A 10699-nucleotide genomic window follows, 5' to 3' on the forward strand; every position below is an offset into this window, starting at 1 on the left:
TTTCTCAAAAGTAAATCTTACTATTCAAAGTAGCGAGATTACATCAAAATCATTTTAGGAAATATTTTTATAGAAAAAGGTATTATTTAATATATTTTTTTTAAAAAAAAGATAATCAAGGAATAAAATCCCCAAAATGCCCCATGCCCATCGCACGCCAGCGGCCACACTCCATGTGCATTCATGTCATTTTGGAAGATCCCGGCAGTCAACTTGTCGACAGTAGGTCAACTGAACAGTTGGAACAGGCTGGCCTTCAAAGTTGCTACTAAATGTTTTTCTTTCAAAAATAAAATTACCACACTATTTTGTAAATAATGCACCAAATAATTTTTTAAAAACTACAACAAACTTTTTACTGTACAGTGAAAATTGAAAAATCGCTAAATTCCGAGTAGTATGGAGAGAGCATCTGGACACCAACTGTTTGATGACTCAGCATCTAACACGTGACACGTCGTCCAGCGGATAAGCCTTCGGTCCTTCTCCCATCCGCACCTCCTCTATAAATACCCACGCGATTCCATTCCCAAATCCACTTCTTTTCTTTTCGTCCACACTGCAGAGTGCACAACCTCATAACAGACTCCAGATCCAAAGCAGCCTCAGTCAAACATTCAAGTCATGATCTCTGCGTCCACCCTTTTCTCTCACTTCATTGGCTCGCGAGTCGCGCTCAGCCCAGCTCCGCTGCCGGTGGCTTCCTACGCATCCCGCCCCAGCCGCGTCTCCGCCGCCTGCACCCCCGTCGAGCGCCCGACCGCCGTGAGGCCGCGCATCGCCTCCTCGCACTTGTCGCTCTACGAAGTGCTCGGGGTCCAACCAGGCGCCACGGGCCAGGAGATCAAGGCGGCGTACAGAAGATTGGCCAGGGCCGTACATCCCGATGTCGCATCCGAGAGCCGGAAAGACGCCTCCGCTGACGACTTCATCAGGATCCACGCAGCGTATTCTACCCTGTCTGATCCAGAGAAGCGCGCCGACTACGATCGGAGACTCCAGTGGCAGCGGCGGCCGGTGAGCTATTCGCCGTTTGTGATGTCGGCGATGACCTGTTCACCGGAATCGATATTTTCCGGCCGCACGCGCCGCACGTGGGAGACCGATCAGTGCTGGTAGAAAGGGATTCTCGATATAGGGTAGCATTTATAGTACCGTGAAACGACGGAGCCGTCAGATTGGCTTGCGAGTTGCGATTAACACAAAATGAGTGTATAAAATAATATAGGTTCGAATTAGAACATTTGTACAGTAAAGTCACAGACTGTTTTTGAAGTCTGGACCCTGAAATTTGAATGTTGAACCGTATTTCTGTTTATTTGAACTAGCTGTTTTTTCTTTATTTTATTCCAAATGCGACGGGGATTTATCATCAGAATTTCTTTATATTTTTTTAATTGGTTTTTTATTATTTTATTCACAATCTATTTCAGAAATCAAAGAGAATGCTAAAATTTTTAAAGAAAATATTATAAAATTTTTTTTTCAGAAAAACATGGTGATTTAATTAATTGATTCCATCGTGGCTAATACCTGCCTTAACATAGGAATATAAAAGTAGTTTTTTTACGAAAATATTTAAAAAAAATAAAAAATAAAAAAATACAAATATGGAGGAAATTAGGATTAAAAAAAATAATAAAGAAGGTTTTGTCAAGCCTACGTGGAGGGGACGGCTGATTGACGTGTTGCTAAGTAGCGCATGAAGTCCAAGAAACTGACACAGTTGAAAAATGAGAAAAAAAAAAAGTGTTAGGCACAAATCGACTTTTCAAAAGTTAGTTTGCATATGCATGTAAAATGCAGATAAAAAAAAAAAATGTAGATAATTTCTGAAATTCGATTTGATGCTAAAATTTGCATGCATATACCTAACGCTAGACAATTCTTTCAGAATGAACAAATGTAGATAGCTACCTCAAAGCGAGCCAATTCTTACTTGTGGACCAACCACTTTAACAATATGAAACCATCATTAATGAATGGGTAGGAGTAATATTGCACAATTAAAATAAGAAATGAAAAAATAAGAATTAACACCAAGATTTACGTGAAAAATTTCAAACAAATTGAAGGAAAAAACACAGGTAATGTTAGAAGGAATCCACTATGAAAAAGGAATGATACAATTTCTCTCTAATTACAAGAAAAGAACAAATGATACATCTTTCTTAAATTAGGAGTATACAAATCTCTTTAATTATAATAGAAGAAACTAGAAAAATGGAGATGCTTGGGATGATCTTTTTTGAACTGTAAACATGCCCTTTTATAGGCATTCGAGCAGATTGTGGATCTGTGTTGGTTGACATGTGAGACGGCTGAGCTTCACATGGATGGTATGAAGCGGCTGCAAGTTTCACATGGATGGTATGGAGCGACTGTAAACATGTAGGAAATGAGATGGGCTGCTCACATGGACATGTGTCACGGTCCGCCTTTTTCACACCGTTGTGAAGGGCCGTGCGGCGCTAGCTAAAGCACTCTTGCTTAACTAGCCAGCCTTTTGTTTACCAACATTCATCCACGAAGCACTTTCATTAACATTCAATCAGATAGCAGCGGAAATAATAATCAATTCATGAAAGCCGTGGCAACCAAGCAGTAAATATTGAAGCAAACGTAATTCATTAACAAATCCTCCGTTGACATGTTGTACTTAGCGAGGGAGGCAAGTAGGCTAAGCACGTTGACAATTGCTAGTGAGTTTTACAATGACTGATGAACACTCACCCTCCCCTAAAGAGCTTTCTAGGCCATTCTCACTCTAGCACTAGGAAACATCAAAGTGACCGAGGAGTCATACTGCCTTATTTGGCTTACAATAAAATAAATACTAGAAAATAACCCTACACTAGTATTTACATGATAGAAACTCATCCCAAACACACGAGATAAGCGGTCATAGGCAAGCATAATGCCCTGAACAAGCTTAGCCCGTGACATTCTCCCACACTTATGCGGTCGACGTCCTCGTAGACTTTTGGCGATAGGTACACTTCAACTTTGTCCACGAATGGCTTCAAATCTTCCGCAGAAATCCAGTTGATTTCTTTATCATCAAGGCACTTCCACTTCACTAGGAACTTCTGCCGCTTCTTCCTTGAGGATAGGAACTTTTTGTTTGCAAGGATCTCTTCAACATCATGTCTGTCAGGTTGCACTGTCTTCAACTCTACGCTGTTTGACTGACTTCTGCTCAGGTCGTTGGTGTTGGCGTTGAATGGCTTGAGGCAATTGACATGAAATTGCGGTTTTCTCTCCTGATCTGCCCACTTCTTCATCTGCTTAGAAGCTTTCTCCAGATAGGCTTGGGCAAACTCTGCATTCTTTCTCCCTTCGCTGGTGAAGATGTACGCCCTGGGACTCTTTCGCCTGTATGACTCGCCCACTGTGTGAGGTAACAGCGACAGCTGGCCTGTAACAAGCTCAAAAGGGCTCTTGTTGGTTGTTGAGCACCTTTGGGCATTGCCACAGAACGGAGCCACATCAAGTAGTTGCACGCCACTCTTCTGGTTGTCATTGACACAATGGCGCAAGTACTCATCTAGTAGCTCTCTGAATCTCTTCATCTGTTCGTCTGTCTGTCGATGATAACTCGAAGAGATGTCAAGGTGTGACCTGAATATCCTGAAAAACTCTGTTAAGAAGTTGTCAGTGAACATTAAATCTTGGTCACAAATAATAACTTGGGGAACACCCCAATATCTCACAAAAGTCACAAGGAACAATTGTGTCGTCCCCTCTGCCGAACAGTACTTTGGTGCGGCCATGAAAGTACCATACTTCTTTCGCTCCCCCTTGTCTTGTTGGCAAGTGAGACAAGTTTTGGTATAATCAACCACATCATCCCGCGTGTGCGGCCAATAATACCTCCCCAATAGTCCTGTCATTAGAGTCATTCTCCGCGAATACCCCTTAACGAACTTCCTGTAGAAACTAGTAAGGCCAAGAAAGGAACGCAACTCCTTCACTGTCGTGGGGATCTTCCGTTCTTGAATCATCCTTACCTTCTCCATACCCCTCCGGATACGACCTTGTTCAACGACTTGACCAAGGAATTTGTTGCTCCACCGAGCGAAAGAGAAATTCTCCTTCTTCACATTCAGGCTGTTTCCCTTCAGCCTGTCGAACACCTTCCGTAGATACTCTTCATGTTTCCTCTGAAACGACACCGATGCTCCCAACGGTGTTATGGAAGGGCGAACACATCCCACTTCCACTTCATCAAGTTGTTTCCCCAACTCTACTATCTCTCTAGGCGCAATCCAACATGGCCTTTTAGCAGGTGGTCTCACTCCTGATAACAACTCGATCTCTTGCTCCACAGTCCGTCGTGAAGGCAAATTTTGAGGCAGCTTATCCGGCAACACCTCCTTATCCTCATCCAACACCGCTTGGATGGTCGTAGGCTCCAGCTCTTGGCCTACTTCTTTGTCTACCACCACCGTGGCTTAACGTGTCTGCTCACCCTGACCCAATCCTTCATTGAGTTCTATGGCTGAAAGGGACTTCCCTTCGTCTCCTTTCGTTGCAACGACTTGCACCATGCACGAGTGATCTCCCATTAGACACAGGGAACCAGCCAAAGGCATCAACACTGCCCTCGTCCCCATTAGGAACTCCATTCCTAGAATGACTGGATAGTCATCCAATGGCACCACTGTGAAATTCGCATGACCTTCCCACTGTCCAAGCTTTATAGCCACTTGCTTGGCTACTCCCAGAGTAGGCTGGGCTACAGAGTTAACTGCTTTTACGCCTCCTGTATCCTTCTCTAAGGATAAGTTGAGTCTTCCTGCTTCCAACTACGAAACAAAATTATGAGTAGCTCCCGTATCCACCATAGCGCAAGTACTCTTCCCATTTATCTTCAAGTCCACAAACATTAACCCTTTTGCTCGTGTAACTTTCGGTGTTTTTGCCTGCTTTTCCAATGCGTTCACCAACCGCACTGAACCCACCCTTGGGGCATCATCCTCTTCCCCATCGTCTTCCACTGCCTGTTCTACAATGGAAGCCTGTAAGGCATTAAGTGATGCTTTGTGAGGGCACTCAAAAACTCTATGAGGACCTCGACACAAAAAACACTCAATTTTACTCTTCCCCTTTCCATTAGGTGTGTTGAACCCTTGAGACGACGAAGCTTCCTGTGAGGTTGATGATTTAGAGTCGGCTCCCCCACTCTTGGGTTTGCCATTCTTGAAAGACTTTCCACTGTTTCCCTCTCCGCCAAACTGTTTGGACGAAGTGGTCTCATCACCAGCGTAGTCTGTCAAGCGCTCTGCAGCCGCTTGTGCAGTTGACAAGTCTTGAACCCTTTGCCTATGAAGTTCAGTTCTTGCCCATGGTTTCATCCTCTCTAGAAAATAGAACAACTTGTCCTTCTCCGACATATCCCAAATATCCAACATTAAAGTAGAAAATTGTTTCACATATTCACTGATTGACCCCGTATGCTCAGATCTCTCAGTTTTCTCCTTGCATTATACTCAATGTTCTCAGGAAAGAATTGGGCCTTGAGCTCTCTCCTCAAGTCTGCCCAACTATCAATCACACAGTTTCCATTTTCAATTTCTCTGTACTTGGTACGCCACCACAGTTTGGCATCACCAACCAAGTACATGGTCGCAGTATCCACCTTTGCCTGTTCTGAGGCCATCCTCACAACGCGAAAGTACTGCTCCACATCAAACAAGAAGTTCTCTAATTCCTTGGCATCTCGGGCACCCCCATACGTCCTGGGTTCTGGCACCTTGGTCTTGCTAACTCCCGGAGTGTTGGAGTTCCCCATAGCAAGAATCATCACATTTACCTTTGCATCCAGATCTGCCATCCAGGCTTGCAAAGTTTCCACAGTGTGGCGAAAGTCCTCTGACATGTCGCCTATCAAACCTGCTTGATGTTTTTGTGATCCCCTCACTTCATCAACAAGTTCTCTCATCTGGGCCACCTCCGCGGCCATAGTGTTGGTTGACTCTTCAACCTGTGCTTCCAGCACGCTGAACCTCTCAGCATTGTTTGGTGCCATGGTCACTTACCAAAGCTTTCCAAACCCAACAACGAAGGCAATCGAATTCACGTAGCAACTCAAACTTGGGCTCTCACCAAGTGTCACCAACTTGGCTCTGATACCAAATGTCACGGTCCGCCTTTTTCACACCGTTGTGAAGGGCCGTGTGGCGCTAGCTAAAGCACTCTTGCTTAACTAGCCAGCCTTTTGTTTACCAACATTCATCCACGAAACACTTTCATTAACATTCAATCAGATAGCAGCGGAAATAATAATCAATTCATGAAAGCCGTGGCAACCAAGCAGTAAATATTGAAGCAAACGTAATTCATTAACAAATCCTCCGTTGACATGTTATACTTAGCGAGGGAGGCAAGTAGGCTAAGCACGTTGACAATTGCTAGTGAGTTTTACAATGACTGATAAACACTCACCCTCTCCTAAAGAGCTTTTTAGGCAATTCTCACTCTAGCACTAGGAAACATTAAAGTGACCGAGGAGTCATACTGCCTTATTTGGCTTACAATAAAATAAATACTAGAAAATAACCCTACACTAGTATTTACATGATAGAAACCCATCCCAAACACACGAGATAAGCGGTCATAGGCAAGCATAATGCCCTGAACAAGCTTAGCCCGTGACAACATGCATGACACTGCCTTGTGCAGCGTGCTCCACATTTATTGAAAACGAATGGCTTTACATTTCATAGTTAATTGAAATTTGGATTAATCAATTTTAAGATCAATATTCAACAGTAAATTAAATTGATTTGGATTGTTATATACAGTTTAAAATTTTAAAATCACTATAAATTCATAATTTTTATCTCATTATTATCAATTGCAAATTATAAAATTAAAATATTAAAAATTCAAGCATCCATAAGAAGTTATTCATTTATAAATTTTAAAAGAATATCCTAGATAAGTTCAAAACCATCTGTCCCATGACTTAAAATACTAACAAAATCCATAATTCAAGTTTCAATTCTAAAAAAATAGCATAAAAATAACCAACCCAAATTTTTATTTTAAATTATCAAAATAATATATTTTTATATTTATAAGATATTAGTTTGGTTCAATTAACTGTTGTCATTATATGGGCTGAACCGAAATGAACAATTAATAAAAAAAATTTTAAAATCTTCATTGTATTGTTGTAGTGTACACTTCTTGCATTCACTTGTCCCACATTGCCTAATTTAAATGAAGAGAAGCCTTAGATACATTTTAATAGTCATTCATTGAATTCACATGACATGATCGGGGATGTAATTGCAAAAGAAATAAGTTTTAGGAAATTACTATGCATTTTTGAAAATATGTAGGTACAAATGTTAATATGGGAAAGGTTGGAGGATATGTTTACAATTTACCCTAAAATCAAGTAGGAGGCTATTTAAAACCCAGGCGCCAATTGTCGGTTATCTTTCCCGCATTCGCGCTTTTCTAAAACCCAGAGCCACTCAGCACTGAGCAGCGAAGGGAAGAGAAAGATTCGAATCGCAGCGTCAAAACTAGAAAAGGGTTCGTTTGCCTAATGCCTCTGTTCGATTCTTCCTATTATTTTTCCTTTTCTCTTCAGATTGCATTTCTTTTCTTGATGCTTGTTTTTTTTGAATGTATGACCAATCAAGAACGCAAGAAGGTTTGATATTTGTCAGTCTGTTCATAGAGGGTTTTTCACTAAGATTTGCTCTAGGGTTACTGCTGATATTTTTTTTTTTGTCTCCTTGTCCTCTTTCTGATTGTTATGAGTAAGAGTATTGAGTCTATCGACCTGTTTGGCTAGGCCTGTTGCTATCAATATTCAATTCTATGAAAAATCTTGAGTTAGAAAAATTTTAGGGTTCGTCCATATGCTTATCACCTAATTTGGTGTTTTAGCTACTTGGGGGCATACGTTTTTTTAGCATTTTCTTTTAATTTTATAATCTTTTATAGAAAACTGTAGCTCTCTTTTCATTTTACATTGTCATGGTTCTGGCGTTTGTTTATGCGCCAAGATTGATAAAGAATATGCCCAACATGAATACATATAATTTTATTAGAATATAAAATTGCGATCCATTGGAGGAATATTTGGTTGGATATTAAATTTTAGGCCTCCTTGACCATGGTTCTTGTGAATTCTGATGCATTGCTTCAACATTCAATCTTTCTTTTAATATTTTTATGAACAGTTTTGTTAATTTCTATCACAATTTTATTGATGGGGGTCTTTTCATTTTGTTGCTCTTTGTTGAGGTTCATTCAGGAAAAGTACAGGGTTTTAGCTTTTCTTCAAAATTGAAAACACTTGGACTGATTTACAGTGTGTTTGTTTATGCCTTTCTAATTCAGTAATATTGGTTCTGTACAAATTAATATGGTGGATTTCCAAATTGCGATGCGAAGTGTGGGATGTGATTGTTACTTACATGGAGAGTGTACCACACCTAACAGCCACCCTTGACTGTAAACAAGATGAATTAGATTTTCTCTTTTTTTGGTAGCATAGAACCTGGACTCTGTGAAAGTGTGGGATGTGAAACTCGAGCTAAGAATATAAAGCATATAGTCCCAAGTTTTCTAACATTCTATGGTTGATACTCATTGCATCACATTTGATGTAGAATTAAGAGGCGGACAATGGAAGGAAATCAGATGGGGAATGGTGAAGGAGACCAATGGGTTGGGGAGGACGCGTCGCCTATTTTGTCATGTCGCGCCTGTATTGCAGCCATGCTATGGTTGATTGGTACAGTTCCATATTTTGCGGATTTTGTTTTCCAGAATGGTCTTCAAGAGCTGTGCCATATCAATCTCTCCCGTGATACCATCATTGTCATGTGTGTAATGTTGGCTTGTTTTTACGCTCATTGGTACTATGCCCACCATGTTTCCCTTGGTAGGATTTGGTAAGTTGATTCCTAGCTTTGCATATGCCTTTTTTCTGCTCTTGTGATTTCTCAAAGATAAATCATGGCTGTGACCTGAGGCTGGATGAAATCGGATTCACCCCATTTAGATTTTGGCAAGAAAAGAAGCAAGGGCCACGATCCAATATACCCATATTTACTTGCTTCCCCACCTCCCCTTCGAATCCCTATACAAAAGATAGCGATCTTTCTCTAACATGATCATTTTTTTTGGGCACATAGGAGACAGATAGCGTTGATGGGGGAATTTCTTCAGTTCTTATGTGCAGTTGTGCTCCCTGCCATTCCAGCTTGCAAAAATTATTCTTTATGTGGGGAAGATTCACGTAAATTCAATAATTTCATCCAATTTATGCTGGTACGAGCTGCTTTCTTGTGGTTGTATACAGATGCCGCATTCATCTTGGGCGATGGCCATCACCGTTAGGATCAATTGTCCTCGAGCAAAAGAGCAGGCAAATGAAGAATTGGTTTAGCGCGAAGTGTACAGATAGAACTCTCATTTTCTATTTATCCAATGTTTCTTGTTAGTATAAAGCACATCACCCTTTGCTGTTCAAGTTAGCCTATTAAGTGTTGTGCATACATGTACATTTGAGAATAAATAGAAGATTACAGAGATAAGAAGTCATGAGAATTTATAATTGGGAGGCAGACTGTCAGTACCTCTTAAACAAGCATTCCATAAATTAAGTGAAGTCTTATTTTGTCCCATCCATTTTTAATTAGTAAAATTAAGGACTTTTGCAGCGCCGTATTTGAGAACATGAATTTCAAACTTTGGATTTAGATTTGAGTGAATTTTGACAAATTTCAATATAATTTTATATTAAATCTTCTCCTAATTCAATACAAATCCAAATTAAGGCCTCTCCGAACATAACTAATTGTATTCACTGATTTAATGCGCGAAAATTTATCAATGTTTACATAAGATGACATTACTATTAATTTGCTTGGAGTTTGGTCTTATTTAAAATTAAAATGCGCGTCCCACACACAAGTTTGTTTGTGACGTGGCTGGATTTTCACTTAGGCTTCAAGGATTGAAGTGATGCATTAGATAAAATCATTTTAAAAATTATATATATTATCTTCTAAACAATCATATCTACTTGACTCACGGGTCTTTTCTTAAATCATACCCTCTTATTCGTAGACACCATTAAAAATTTTTAAATAAATTAAATTGATAAATATAAGTCCTCAATTTGTGCAATTAAAAATATAAAGACTAAATATATCACTTAATAGTTATAGGGATTACCTTATGATTCAATCTTTTATTCAACAAAATCTTAATATCGAACCTAGATAGAAAGAGTAAATGAAGTAATAATTATGTAGGTGACATGCAATAGCTTGCTAAGATGCATGACGAAATATATAACCTATTTGAACTCAAAATTTTAAATGTAATTTTATCTATTTTTTTCATTTAGCTTTTTTTTTTTATATATATATAAAATGTTTTGTTTCATTTTTATAATGATATTTTTATTTAGACAATAATTTATATTATTCATACTTTTATGTATTGCACACATAACACATATACGATCTAGGTTTGTTTTAATCCTCAATGTAGTTTGTTTCCTTTAGGTTAAATAATTTAACTTATCTAAAATAGATTTTCCAAATACAATTTTATGTAATATTTGTTGAATTTACTTTCTTTTTAAATTTTTTTTCTTGCGTTTAAATATAGCCACAAGATGGTTACCATATCCATAGTTTTATTTTTTATATATAATGTG

At 39.4% G+C, this 10699-nt stretch overlaps 2 protein-coding genes across 2 annotated transcripts; both read left to right on the plus strand.

Annotated features, from left to right (window-relative positions):
- The first annotated feature begins 522 nt into the window (after nt 1-522).
- LOC131161438 (chaperone protein dnaJ 11, chloroplastic-like) lies at nt 523-1375 on the plus strand. The gene has a single exon (XM_058117188.1). It carries the CDS (start codon nt 625-627, stop codon nt 1117-1119), a length of 495 nt encoding a protein of 164 aa, XP_057973171.1. The 5' UTR covers nt 523-624; the 3' UTR covers nt 1120-1375.
- Nucleotides 1376-7447: 6072 nt separating this feature from the next.
- LOC131161439 (uncharacterized) lies at nt 7448-9577 on the plus strand. Its single transcript, XM_058117189.1, has 3 exons — nt 7448-7548; nt 8637-8921; nt 9165-9577. The coding sequence occupies exons 2-3, from the start codon at nt 8653-8655 to the stop codon at nt 9367-9369; spliced, it is 474 nt and encodes a 157-aa protein (XP_057973172.1). The 5' UTR covers nt 7448-7548; nt 8637-8652; the 3' UTR covers nt 9370-9577.
- Nucleotides 9578-10699: the final 1122 nt, after the last annotated feature.

This window comes from Malania oleifera, chromosome 8, assembly GCF_029873635.1.
Source record: "Malania oleifera isolate guangnan ecotype guangnan chromosome 8, ASM2987363v1, whole genome shotgun sequence".
In the NCBI taxonomy this organism is placed as follows: Eukaryota; Viridiplantae; Streptophyta; class Magnoliopsida; order Santalales; family Ximeniaceae; genus Malania; species Malania oleifera.

Coding starts and splice junctions, on each gene's coding strand:
- LOC131161438 (XM_058117188.1), top strand. CDS start 625: ATGATCTCTGCGTCCACCCTTTTCTCTCACTTCATTGGCTCGCGAGTC.
- LOC131161439 (XM_058117189.1), top strand. CDS start 8,653: ATGGAAGGAAATCAGATGGGGAATGGTGAAGGAGACCAATGGGTTGGG. Junction 8,922..9,164: donor GTTTCCCTTGGTAGGATTTG/GTAAGTTGATTC, acceptor TTGGGCACATAG/GAGACAGATAGCGTTGATGG.